The sequence below is a fragment of the Crassostrea angulata genome, chromosome 7 (assembly GCF_025612915.1).
Source record: "Crassostrea angulata isolate pt1a10 chromosome 7, ASM2561291v2, whole genome shotgun sequence".
Classification (NCBI taxonomy): Eukaryota; Metazoa; Mollusca; class Bivalvia; order Ostreida; family Ostreidae; genus Magallana; species Magallana angulata.
The window spans coordinates 33,049,094-33,063,001 of NC_069117.1; the positions used below are offsets into that span (position 1 = coordinate 33,049,094).

At 32.3% G+C, this 13,908-nt stretch overlaps 1 protein-coding gene across 2 annotated transcripts; it reads right to left on the reverse strand.

Annotated features, from left to right (window-relative positions):
* Positions 1-8,719: 8,719 nt before the first annotated feature.
* LOC128157553 (uncharacterized) lies at positions 8,720-11,160 on the reverse strand. 2 transcript variants are annotated; one of them, XM_052820192.1, is made up of 5 exons: positions 11,036-11,160; positions 10,613-10,722; positions 9,970-10,093; positions 9,865-9,879; positions 8,720-9,229 (listed from the first exon to the last, which is right to left on the reverse strand). In XM_052820192.1, the coding sequence occupies exons 2-5, from the start codon at positions 10,700-10,702 to the stop codon at positions 8,967-8,969; spliced, it is 492 nt and encodes a 163-aa protein (XP_052676152.1). In that variant the 5' UTR covers positions 10,703-10,722; positions 11,036-11,160; the 3' UTR covers positions 8,720-8,966. The 2 variants fall into 2 exon arrangements, with proteins under 2 accessions (XP_052676152.1, XP_052676153.1); XM_052820193.1 differs by having other exon boundaries at positions 10,613-10,714; positions 11,036-11,091.
* Between the last annotated feature and the right edge of the window lie 2,748 nt (positions 11,161-13,908).

Sequence of the window (13,908 nt, forward strand, 5' to 3'; positions counted from 1 at the left end):
TTTCAATATCTCTTTTGCTTCCAATTAGCCCTATTAAAGGATAAATCGACACTAGTGCCAAATTTCTCAGCTGTACTCAATTTCGTTTCAAATATTTATTTGCTTAATCTTATTTTAAGGAGAACTGACATTTTTTTAATTCCCCGGCAAGTGTACACCTACATGTACACTATACAGTGTTTGTTATGTTCGCCCTTTTCTCTTACATGTTGCCCTTTATACTGCATTTAGTTCGATTTCAAAATTCTGAAATCGTGCACATAACATCTCAGAGGCAAATCGTCATATCTGGAGAACCAACGTCACATCTAATATACCGGTAATTAGATACAATTCCTGTGCTATAAAATGTAAAAGAAGCGATTTTTGTGGAAGACAAATATTTATCGTTTACGTACTTCGATATTTTAAAACATTTAAAAACTTAAAAATTTATAATAAAATTCCCGACATGAAAATAGCAGTTGATAATGTCTTTTTAAAATACATGTAATTAAAAAGGGATTTTTTTTCTCGTTTTTTTACATGTTTAATATCACTGTCTTGGAGATGATTTTCATTGGCTGTAAGCTTATTTTCAGCATTTGTAGCAAGGTCGACTCTAATGGTGTCATTCAACATACGTCTATTTTTAAAGTTCATAATCTTTAATTAGGTAAAAAAAAAAAAAAAACGACTCAAATATCATTAGATAGTTCCTCTTTAATTCATGGTACCCTGACTCTTGGTTGCACATCATCGTGTATAAATCTGTCGAACGTTTATCCTTTTTGTTGCAAAGTTATTTTAATTTTTTTATTTCCCTGGTGGTGCTCAGTATAGCCATTGGTGACACTCACTCGTAATCTGACTGTTTATCGTACCTTTGCTTTTAGGCCAAAAAAAAAATCATTTTAAAATTTTACGTTTCCTGTTTTATGATAAAACAGATTCGCCACCCCCCCCCCCCCCCCACTTGTGTATTTGTTGATTAATTTTTTTAACTCTTTGTGGCTATGACTCATTGCATCCCCTGTATCAATTCACTTTTGCATACATGTATATACTAGTATACTGAAAAGCTGCTAGTGAATTGCAAGAGGAGGTTTTTTTATTGGAGCGAGAATACTAGTATTATTTAGACCTTTATATCTTTTTTTTTTTTTTTAAAGAAAACATCATCGAGTTTTCAGTAATCTTTAACCTTTTAACGCACGACAAAACCATTTGGAATACAAGTTGCCTTGACAATTAATCTTGGTATTGTAGTTGTATGATGATGAAAAAATTCAAATTTGTCGTGTGCAGATTGAAGAATCGACTCTTTGCGCATTAACCCTGCAAATGGTTATGTAAGGAATTCAATGGTCTAAAATATTTAATGGAGATCTTGTGAACATCCTTGTTCTACCAAGCCATTACTATGAAAAAAATATATATATTACTACTCATCATGCTTTAGATTGTTTTGCTAACACCGTATAAAAATTGTCAAAAGTTTTCCCCGCACATATTGAATTCAGATTATAAAAGTGAATTTATTATAAATGAATGATCTGCCATGGCTTCACTTTTGAAAAAACTTTGTTATTTCTTTTTTGTATGTTTGATTTTTCGATGTTGGTTGTTGACGAAAGCTAAAAACTCAGATTGCAAGCTTTTCACAAAAGCCCACATGAAACGGGACTTCAGAAACTTTCAAAGTGAAGCCACAATCTGTGAATCAAGAAAATAGCTAGGTGGCTTGGTATCACCTACTAGAGTAGCATCTATTCAGCATCTGAAAGATCTGGACTACTTGTTTATTTAAACACTAACTCAGTAAAAAAAAAACCTAAAATGATAAAATGAATATTATCATGCATGTTGACATAGACAAGTCGCATGTCAACATGATTATCTTACATGCATGTATGTCGTCTGATACAGGCGTTAGTGAGAAACTTTAATTACCCATGTAGAAAACAGGGTTTTTTTTGCATGATAACGACGTTCTGCATGTAGAATAATATACCGGTATACCACCACAGAATATACTATAATTTTGAATGAACACAAGTACACACATTTTCCGATTCATAAATACAAAAATCATAACAAAATGCGATTCATTTTTATTGGATTCGTCGCCTTTTAAAATGATATTAATGTTTTTAACTGTTGAATAGCGACGTTGATTTTTTTAAAATAAATTTTTTTATAGTAAAAAAAAAAAATAACAAACCTATTCAATAGTGAAGAACTTTAGAATTAATGTTCACATCTTGCTTTGATATTCTTTGCCAGATTACATCCATTTAAAAATCCTGAGTATATTCTACGGAAATGGAGTTTAGTATAGACCTATATTTGCAAAGACTCGAAAGGTTTTCAAGAAGATTATACTCATTTTCAATTTCAATACATGTACATTTAAAGTACTATATTTTTGACATCCTAACTTTTTAATGCAGACTAACTGGAATCTTTTCATTTTGTACTCCTTTTACGTATTGTTACTGAACTATTTTGAATTCTATCGAATGGCCTAAATATGAATACAAAGCAATAATATAATAATTTTTTGTACGCCACCTGATGTCACGTTTGAAATTTGTACATTTTGAAGGTCAAATGACCGTTTTTTCTACAATTAATAGACACTTCATGGTTTATATTTGTAAACTGCCCGAACCAGGATACATGTATATGAGTATAAATTGGGTAGCTTTTGAATTCATTTCTCAAATACATGTTGATAAAGTCTAAATAAATACTCAGTAACTCCAACTTGAGCCTGAGATTGATTTTTAATGCAATATCTAAAAATTTGCTTATTGATCCATGCTTTTGATATCAGTCTCTGAATATAATATAAAATACTCCATCTTAGGAACTTTGAAAATTAATCTTTTAGTGCCTTTGGAATTCTTAAAGACAAAAGGCGAGATATTCATAAAGGCATATTTATATCATTATATATATATATGTATAATATCACTATGTATGAAATAGGTAGAAATTAAAATAACTTTGTTAACCTACTTACATTTCATAGTTTTACCTGTAAATAATTAAAAATGAATATTATTACAGAAAAATTAAAACTGACATATCAGATTTCACCTTAAACAAATACGTTGACTTACGATTCTATAGAGTCTCTATCTGTTCCTTTTGGGCAGCTATATGAGCTTCCATGTCTTTGATTTTTGTTTTCATCGTCTCTATTTTGGGCTTCATGTCGTACAGTTGTTCCATTAAATAAAATACCAGTTCGTTTCCGGATCGATTTGTCTTTCAACATTGCTATTCTGCCAAACGGATGAAAGTTAGCAAAAGTGTTAAAAATGAATATGTTGTTCGGTATCATTGCTGCTATGTCATGAATGGACCAAATCACAGGTGCTTGAGGACCTGACCGACCCCTCACCCCTCTCCCCCCTCCCAAGTATCTAGACCCCCTAGGACTTTGCTCATTATTTTTCTTTAAACTATCATTTTATGACATATTTATAATCTAATATATACATTCATTGCACAAAATTACGCAAAACATGCATGCATTTTGAAAAAATCGTATCCCCTCTGTATATAAATACAACCGTGCTGTATTTTTATACAGAGGGGATATGATTTATATGTAATAAAAGGATAATTAAAAAAAAAGAAAATGAGTAAACTCCTGGGGGTCTAGATACTGGGGGGGGGGGGGGTCGTTCCAGTCCCTTAGCATCTGTTGACCAAATGAATAATTTGCTGTATGATGGTTTTATAAAAATACATTTTTGACACCCTCAGAAAATAGCAATTTATCTATTTTCACTGATTTAGTTAAAGGGACATTCAAGATTTCTATTTTTTCTTCAATTTTTAATGGTTCAAATACTTTATAAAGATATTTATTACTGTCAACCAATATTTGACCGTCAACTATCAAGTTTTGTGCATATACAGAATTTAGAAATCTGTTTTCTAAACAAGGCTCGTGCCATGTTTTTGTTAACATTTAGATTGTTGTTTATAAAAAAGAATTACATGTATTTACAGCAGAACGATATGTGAAAACACCATGACTGGACTATTTTTACTGTTAACTTGCAAATATCTAACCACAAAAAATAATTATAATAGTAACAAAGTTAGAGAAAGTTTTTAAATAATCTTAAATTTACATAACCAAAATCCATGAGCCAAGCCTTGTTAACATTTCGAATTAAGTGTGTGCTCTTTATTCAAACAGCTAAAGTTAATTAAACATTGTAAACAAAAAACGAAAAATGGAAGAATATAAATATGTGTGTGAATTGTCACCACGTACTTGAGATTGGACTGTTCCTGCAATGGCTACAGCCGTGACAAGCAACAAAACCTCTGCGAGAAGGCCCATTGTAATACCGTTTAATGTCATCTTTAGATGTACCTTTGGTTTAAACATGTATGTAGAGGTAACGTATAATTGTAGCATGAACCTCCAATAAAAAAAATCGAAAACAAAATATTTGCAAGCAGGAATCAAATTCCTTTTAAATTCTTTTTAAATAATGACATAATAATACTTACAGGTGAAATGCAATTTATATATTCGTGAGTTTCTTGCTGTTACTGCTTTGTCGCATCTGAATAAACGAGTAATTAGAATATCGATGGTACTTTATATACTAATACCTGATACTTAGTTCATTCTCATTAACTGCAGAAATCTGATCCAAGAGTGTGACAGTTATGACGCATCAATTACAAGCGACAGATTTTATCACGACTAGATGTTATCCCGTTCATTGCAACTTAGAATTATACATTACATGTAATATGAAGCTTTCTCCCATGTACTTCCGCTTTGCTATTAACCAATGAGGATCTACTGTGTGCCAGTAAATAAAAAAATTACGACATGACAATTTGTCATGTTGTAAAATTAAATTTTTGTAGTTTTGTCATGTAAATTCTTTGTCAGCTGACTGAAAAAGTTAAAAATTTCTTATTTTATTTCAAATTAGGGAGTGGTTGTATATGGTGAGCCGTATCTATTTTCTAAATTTTGTTATTTAATAGGTCAAATATAATTTTTTAACTGTCCCAAATAAGAATTTCAGTAAAACGCTAGTATATGTATATACACTATTTTTACTTATCTTGAACCAATTAAAGCTGTCAGATCAAGATAACTTGAAGGGGCATGGTCACGATTTTGATCCAATTCTATTTTTATGTTTTTATTATTTACAATGCTTTAAGAATGCATTTCTAATGATCAAATCAAATTTGAGACTCATTCGTAGAGTTATAAGCAAGATAAAATTCTTACATTTCTTTGTCATGTAAACAAGGCTTGTGCCCTGTTTTTGTTTACATAGGTTCAATATACCCTTAAAAAACTTTTTCCAGCTTATTTGTCTATCTTTTTATCTATTTTTAGCATAGATAAACAGTTCGTAACGTTTTAAAAACACATTCGTTTTCGGTTTAAAACTGAAAATTTTACTTCAACGTTCAAAATGTTAACAAACGCTTTGTTTACATAGCGAAGAATTTCAAGCTCTATATTTGCTTATAACTCAACAAATGACACTCACAAAAAAAAATGCCTTTCTGAAGCATTGCAAATAAAATAATTTTTGACCAAAATCGTGACATTGTCCCTTTAAGATTTTTTCGTGATCCTGGGGCCAGGGAAGAAAGGCACTTTTTGGATTAAACCGAAATCTTCAGAAATTTGAATTTAACGCAGACACCCGGTGTCAACTTTTCGATATGTATGTTGGAAGTGTCATTTCATATGAAAGTGAGATCTGGGGTTTTCATAAATCACCAGAATTTGAGCGTTAACATCTATCATTTTGTAAGATTGTTCTTGGTGTTAGACGTAATGTATTCTTACACTTGATGACCAGAAGCTAGTATGCGACACTGTCAGTGATCAAAGTAGTGTGTTCAAAATTTCTATTCAAGAGACTTTATCTATTCCCCCAAGAAGCGAGATGATAATTGAAGGGGAAGTTCACCCAAATCTAAATGATAAAGAACTCCTCATAGATGGAACGAAACGTGACCTTCAACAGTCCGGATTATTAGTTGCAAGATGTCTAGTAAAACCCAAAGAATGTAAGGTACCCAAGAGTTGAAAATTCACAAAGATACTTCTGCTGCTATAGCTGAAATAGAACCAAATGTAAATGAAGTACAAACCAAGAATGACACTTATATAGAGCCAGCTGTAGATACAAGCCTTACAAATTACATGAAACCATTATGGGACTCTTGTACCAAGAACCTTTCTAAGGAACAACAAGAACTGGACAGGTAAGGAATCTTTTGCAGAAGCACATTAAAGTATTTGCAAAATCAAAGACAGACCTAGGGAAGACAAATATTGTGTCCCACAAAATTAACACAGGAGACGCAAGACCAATCAAGCAACAGCCTAGACGGATACCTCTTCATAAGAAAGAAGCAGCAAGAGAAGAAGTGCAGAGAATGCTTAAAGCAGGAATTATAGAACCATCATCTAGCGTTTGGAGTGCACCAATCGTATTAGTAACCAAAAAGGATGGTACAGTCTGTAGCATTCGATATTGTATCCACTACCTAAAACTCAACGAAGTAACACAAAAAGATTCATACCCTCTACCACGTATAGATGTCTCACTTGATGCATTAAGAGGATCACAATGATTTAGTTGTTTAGACCTAGCAAGCGGTTATTGGCAGGTAACGATGGACCCTAAAGATAAAGAAAAGACAACATTTGTTACCACACATGGTTTTTACCAATTCAAGGTCATGCCATTCGGCTTATGTAATGCGACAGCCACATTTGAGAGACTAATGGAAAATGTAATAGCGGGTCTGAACTTCGAAATGTGCCTCTTATATATCGACGACATAATTGTTGATTCCAAATATTTCCACAGCCATGTAAATCATCTAGATGCAGTACTGCAACGATTACAAGAAGCTGGATTAAAGATTTCTCCCAAGGAGTGTGATTTCTTCAAAGACCAGGTAGCTTTCCTTGGTCACATAGTTAGTCAAGAGATGATATCAACCTCTCCAGATAAAGTGAGCGCAATTACGGAATGGCCTGTACCAAAATCAGTCCCAGATGTGCGAAGTTTCTTGGGTACATGTTCATACTATCGAAGATTCATAAAGAAGTTTACAGATATAGCCCGACCTCTACATAAACTGACAGAGAAAACAGAAAAGTTCAGTTGACGGTGAAGAGCAATTCGCTTGACAGTGGTATGTATTGACATTACCAATTCTTTTAGCTATTAGTAAAGTAATACAACTTTTGTATTAGGGCGTCCTGGATTGGTTCGTCGCTATACTTATAGGAGTTAATAACGTTGTACCAACCGTACTGTATCATAGTAATAATTATGCGTGTTTTTATATGGAACCATTCGTTCGTTGCAATAAATGGTAAAAACTCTATACGGAGTATTTATATTAGTTTCGGCAAATTGAATATAATAAGTGAATCAACGATTTCTATAAACTGTGAAGTTAATTCTGTTTTAACCTTGACGCAAGGTAATAATTAAACAGCGACCCATAATTAAGTTTAAGCATTTACCCGTACCCTCGGTTCGTTACAGTATTAAATTATATGATTTATAGTGAATGAGGTCGATGTCCACTTATTTTACGAAGAAAGTGGAAAATTCTTCATAGTGTATTTTTGTACAGATCTCTTGCAAAACACAATTAGTCGAAAATCCAATCATACCTAACAAAACCAATCCAGAATAATCTTAAGACACGTATTTCTCGCATAAGACTGTCTTTACATTGTTTAAATATTGAAACAGGAAGATAGTAAGGTAAGAGCAGGTAGACTCGATTATGTGATCTTTGTGATACTCAACAAATTGAAGACGAGTTTTATTTTATTCTTCAATGTCCAAAATATTATATTTTACGTCTTATTATAAGTCTCCAAGTACATTAAATTACTTCAGTTGTTGGGTTTGGGTCACGTAGGTCTTGCTAAATTTATCAGATGTGTTTTATTAATCTGTAATAATTAATCGCCCAATTGCATGAAATTCATTCAATGTATTTAAGAAACACATTCCCTTGAATGCATGTAAACATATGTTATAATTTATACTATGCCTTTAGTGATGTGTAACACTTGTTGACTCAAAACTGTATTTTCAATCCGTATATAATATGCAACTTTATATTTTATTTACTATATGTAATGTGTGGAACTGTGAGAACTGTGGAACACTTGATCAGGGGTCCCCACATTTTAGACTCCAAAGAGTCTAATGTTTATTATATTTTAACATGTGAAATGTTGTAAACTGAAGGGCTGTATTGCCCAGGGTGGAATTTCTGAATAAATAATATCATATAGTATCAATTTTGCTATTTCGGGCTAGTTTATGAAAGTAGGTTTTTAAGGATCCTCGACACCCAGTTACTTCTACTTTTCATGACAGTACGTCACAACATGGCGATGTTAACGAATTGTGAAGCAGTTCGTATCGCCAACTTTTGGTTTCTATCTCTGTGGCGCAATGGCAGTAGCTTCGGTCTGCCAACCCGCAGGTCCCGAGATCGAATAAAACCGTTACATGATTTGCGAATCAACGCAACTTCGTACTTTCGCATCTTCGCCCTTAATGCGAAAGTGCAAAGGTCAAAGTGGCCCCATCGGAACACCATAATGACTGGGTCTCTCTCTTGCACCACCTATTCAACATCTTTAAATACCATAACAAATCCATATACTATTAAACACAAGCTCAGTAAAAACTTTATTAATCATTATTTCCATGTTGAAATGTAGCGTCAATTATTTTACGTTCATGTTGTCTGATACTGGCGTTGATTAGAAACTTTATACATATAGAAATTAATGCTTTGAAATTCTTTATGCAAATTAGGTTTTTCAAATTTTAAATGGAAACAAGTGCACACTTTTTGCAGTCAGCTATTTTGCTTTCTACGTGCTATCCAGCTATTTTCAGTCAGCTACTAGTACATGTAATTTACTTTCCACATGCCATCCAGTTAATTCTGGCTCCATATAACACTGTACCGGCCCATGTGCGAAATTGGGCCTGGAATCCAGTTTTTGTAACAGCAGTAACTTTCGTTGATATCCGCTCATTAGTATTGTAAAGAGAATCCAAAAGAGATAGACCGTACGTCACGGTCGGCTTCTCCTCAAAAGGAGACTTGAATTTAACGTTTTGTATGTATGGCCATCCTGGAGCAGGGAATTTGTGTTGTCCAACGGTCCCTGATTCACCTTGGAAAAAGACACAAAATCACAAGATTATGTAAAACATTTTTAAATGCATTCCTCTGCTTTAAAGCTCATATTTTCATAGATATCTTGTATGAACATTCATATTTTTAAATCATACTTTTACTCTTTCAACTGTCTTTGTCTGTGATAACATTACGAATCAATTTTGAAATGTTTTTAAAGTGCAAAAATTGGAAATAATATGAACAAAAGTAATAAGGAATCATTATTTGAATACTATGAGGTGATAATTTCGGTCGGAGTGTGGTAAAATCCATCATAAAATTTGACCACGCCCCGACCAAAATTATTACCTCATAATACTCAAAGAATGATTCCTTATTCCTTAAATTTATTTCAACATATCAATAGTACATGTTTGGATTCTTAAGGCCAAAAAAAAACATAACTAGTTCTTAAACCTTGAGTAAAGAAAAAGATCTTCAGTTACATGCAGTGCTTTTAATTTCAATTTATAAATAATAAAATACTCCACCTTTGAAATAACTGTTTTACTGCCTGCCTTTGGAATATTCAAAGACAAAAGGATCTTAATATAGGCATAAATAGTATTCTGACGTATAATGACTCGATGTTTAAACTTGGTAGAATTATCACATTGATGAACTACTTACATTTCATAGTTTTGCCTGTAAAAAAAAAAGAAATCGGAAATTTTAATCCGCAGAAAAATTTATGCTGAAACATCAGAACCAACTCAAGCAAAGACGCTGACTTACGATTCTGTAGTGCCTCTATCTGTTTCTTTTGGGCAGCTATATTAAATTTCATGTTGTACAGTTGTTCCATTACATGAAACGCCAGTGCGTTTCCGGATCGATTTTGTCTTTCATCGTTGCTATTCTGCATAACAAAAGAAAGTCAACAAAAGTGTTATAAATCATACCGTTGTTAGATATCATGGATGTAATGTCAAGAAGAATGCCAAATAAATAAACTGCCGTTTGAAAATTAAATTTTTTTAAAAATAAATGTCTACCACCAATGGCCAAATGCACGCACGTAAACAGAGAGAGAGAGAGAGAGAGAGAGAGAGAGAGAGAGAGAGAGAGAGAGAGAGAGAGAGAGAGAGAAAGCATCTCATGTAACCGATCTTTATTGAATTTTCACTGATTTTATTCAATGGGTAAGCTACATTTCTAAAAAAAATTTCAATTTCTAATGGATCAGATACTTAAATAAGATATTTCGTAAAGTCTACCAATATTTGACTGTCGGCTGTCAAGTTTGAAGCAAGATATAAAAATTGCAAATCTTTGTTTCATAAGCATGCCTTTTAAAAAACAACTTTAAAAAAATTGTGAACGTAATTAGATATATATAATTTGTCTTATGAAATAAGATGTCATATGCATCACGTACTTGAGACTGAACGGTTCCAGAAATGGCGACTGCCGTGACAAGCAACAAAACCTCTGCGATAAGACCCATTGTAATACCATTTAATGTCATCTTTAGGTGTACCTAAAAGGCTTTGATCAAAACATGTAAGTATAAGGAAAGTGTTTTTGAAGCATGAGCATTAATTTAAAACAAAATACTTATTTTGAATGAAAATAAATTACAGTTAAAAATCAACGTCATTAAATACAAGATGAAAGACTTTTTCCTCATCCTATAAAAAATCTATCCACATTTTGTAGTTTTGAGATTATTTCATGTAATTGGTTTGCTATTACGAAAGCTTACATTATTTCCAAAGTAAATGTGTCGAAAATTAATTATTTATTCTGAAATTTTTTTATCAATAATAGTCAAACATAATATTTTATAAATAATACTTACGATAGAAGTGCAATTTCTATATTCGTAGATTTCTTATTGTTACTGTTTTGCCACATCTGAAGTGAATGAGTAATTAGAATATCGATAGTACTTTATATACTGATACCTGATACCATGTTCATTTTTATTAACTGCATAAAGCTGATACCTCAGAGTAGCAAATATGACTATCACTTACAAGCGACAGATTTCTTTGCAGTTTCACAGATGTTGTCGTTTGTAAAGTTTCGTTTTAGGTTAATGTCATCCCCCCTTTATTTATTAAACTACGTGATTTATTTGTTAGCAGCTCATTTTGCATAGGTATGTAATATGTTGACAGAAATATATTTGATTTAAATTGAAAGGATTGGACTACCATGCGTTTACTATTGAATCAAACTTTAAAATCATTAAAATATTTAAGTACCAATATTCAGTGCGTTTCGAATTTATACCCTGTACCCTCGACGCCAACATTCCCACGCCCAGTTCGTACTGCACACGACGGATGCAGTTTCAGAAGAATTCCTTAGCACCGTGTGAAACTGCGCGGTCACAAGGTTACTGTACTATTACTAAAACGTTCGTAACAGTGGAAAAATATTAGTAGAAGCAAAGGGAGAGATATTTGAATACAAGAGACAAAAAGACCCAATAATGATGGAAGAATTTTTAATCAAAACAATGATTTCTATCCCCATTAAGGATCTGCAGGATATTCAACCCCACGTAACCCCAAAATAAACAACAATTTTAGAAAAAAAATGTTTTTATTCTTGAGGCCTTTCCTTTTATACCAAGAAAAAGGGGCTGGTTTATGTAATTACGGACCAAGACACTCGTAAAGTCTATCAGAAATGTTACATTAAAGATATAAAACTCAGAGAATTTAAAACTATAACAATTTGAAATGAATGTATTTTGATCCGTGTTTTAAATATCTCACTATATTCTTCATTTTGGAAAATTTGTCCTCCAAAATTGGTGGTTATATACACCAATTTTCTTTAAAAATGCAAATTCATCGGTCAGATTTTAATGTTACAAACATTTTTGGGACACGTACCATTAATGTTATCAACCATCCCCTTGAAAATTTTCTCCGCTCTACAAGCCAAAAGAATAATTTTTATCACTCATTACCATGGTTTGTATCAGTCATTGCCACATCATGGTACTTTCAATGTTGATGCTTTGACTACCTAAAAACAACTTCCTTAATTTATTTTTTGTGTTTGAACAATTTTTTTTTTCATTTTTACTCATGTGCTTTAAGACTTATGTGCATTATATTTACCTTCATTTTACATATAAAATTGTGAATTAATTTCATCTGTGAATTTTTCATTTGTTTGCATACAATTTGCAAACATTATTCTTCTTTAACCAAAATTACACGATAACTGGATTTCATGATGTTACAACTACATTTCTTTAAAAAAAAATCCTTTATTATGCTGCGGCTAGTAAATACCTTTGTTTTATTGATTTTGGGCCACTTTATGTGTCATTGCTGCACACACACACATATATATATATATATATATATATATATATATATATATATATATATATATATATATATATATATATATATATACTTCACGTGCATTGTTTTTTGGTTCATGATGTTCTCAATGACATCAATGTATTTAAATACATTTTTGTACCTTTCATATAAGTATAAGTTTGTCTTTTAGTCATCCTGTAATTGAATAAATTGTATAATGATGTTTATACATGTATTTCTCTCAGGTACACTGAATTTTTATTTCTCAAATTTTGTATAGATATTTTTGTACAGTAGCATAGCTTAGCATTATATTAAAAATTGATAAATGCATGAAAAAAAAGAATATATCATCTCGTAGAAAAGCAGATTTAATCAGCTTTGAGGACAAAACATCCTTGGGCAAAGGGGGGAACTGATTTAGGTAGGTAGACAGTTTTAAATTCTTTGAATCATAAAACTTTAATGTAACAAGATATAATTTCTGAATTTTGATTTAGCATGTAATTCAAATAAAATATTGAAAAAATGAAGACGACATCATTAGTTCATAAATTATCCCACACAATTGAAAACAGCAGATTTCAGAGAGGACGTGACAAAGGATGACAGACAAGGAAAGAATGTATGCATCAATCCGGCGAGAGAGAAAGAAGTGAAAGTAATCTCTAACAGGTCTATCCTTATTAAATATAGTCCAAATTTGAGCATCGACGTTGATATTACAGAAGCAAAAAAAAAATCTTAAAGCTCTCAATATTCTGTCTTCACTATTTTCTAGTGAAATTACCATAATATATTAGAATACAAAGGACTCTTTGTAAAACAACCAAATACGAGACACTTCTCTAATTAATAACAGAAAAAAAATTAATTAGTTTCCAATCCTCATTAAAGTGCATCGTTTTGTCGAGGATACGGATGGAAGTGGATAAGAAATGCGAAATGGACAAGCAGGATTTAGACAAAGGCGTTCCTTCACGTGTTGATTAGTCACAGGAAGAAAATTGCTATATTGTATTACTGAACAGACTTGCAAGTGGGAGACATCACTATGCAGGCATACGTTAGTAAAGTTGGACAAATACTTTAGTGAATCTTTAGGGATACCAATCATACAGAAACTACATGCATATGATGGATTCATATGCCTAGTCATCCACTGAAGAATCGTGACAGACAACTATCAACACCAGAGCGAGACAAGTTGACATACTACACTATCTCCTATACTAGTATATGATTTTTTTCTTGTGCCAAACAGCAGCCTAACAAGCAAACAGTGGACATTTAAGTCTTGGCTTGATCTATGACATTTGCTCTATGTTTTTTCGTCTTCAAAACTCTCAACATCAAACTACCATTCTACGAACAACAGCCA

Excerpts from the sequence above, each read along its gene's own strand:
- LOC128157553 (XM_052820192.1), bottom strand. The coding sequence starts at position 10,702 with ATGACATTAAATGGTATTACAATGGGTCTTATCGCAGAGGTTTTGTTG. Across the intron at positions 10,094-10,612 it reads CTGGAACCGTTCAGTCTCAA|AATAGCAACGATGAAAGACA; the intron begins GTACGTGATGCA and ends TTTGTTATGCAG.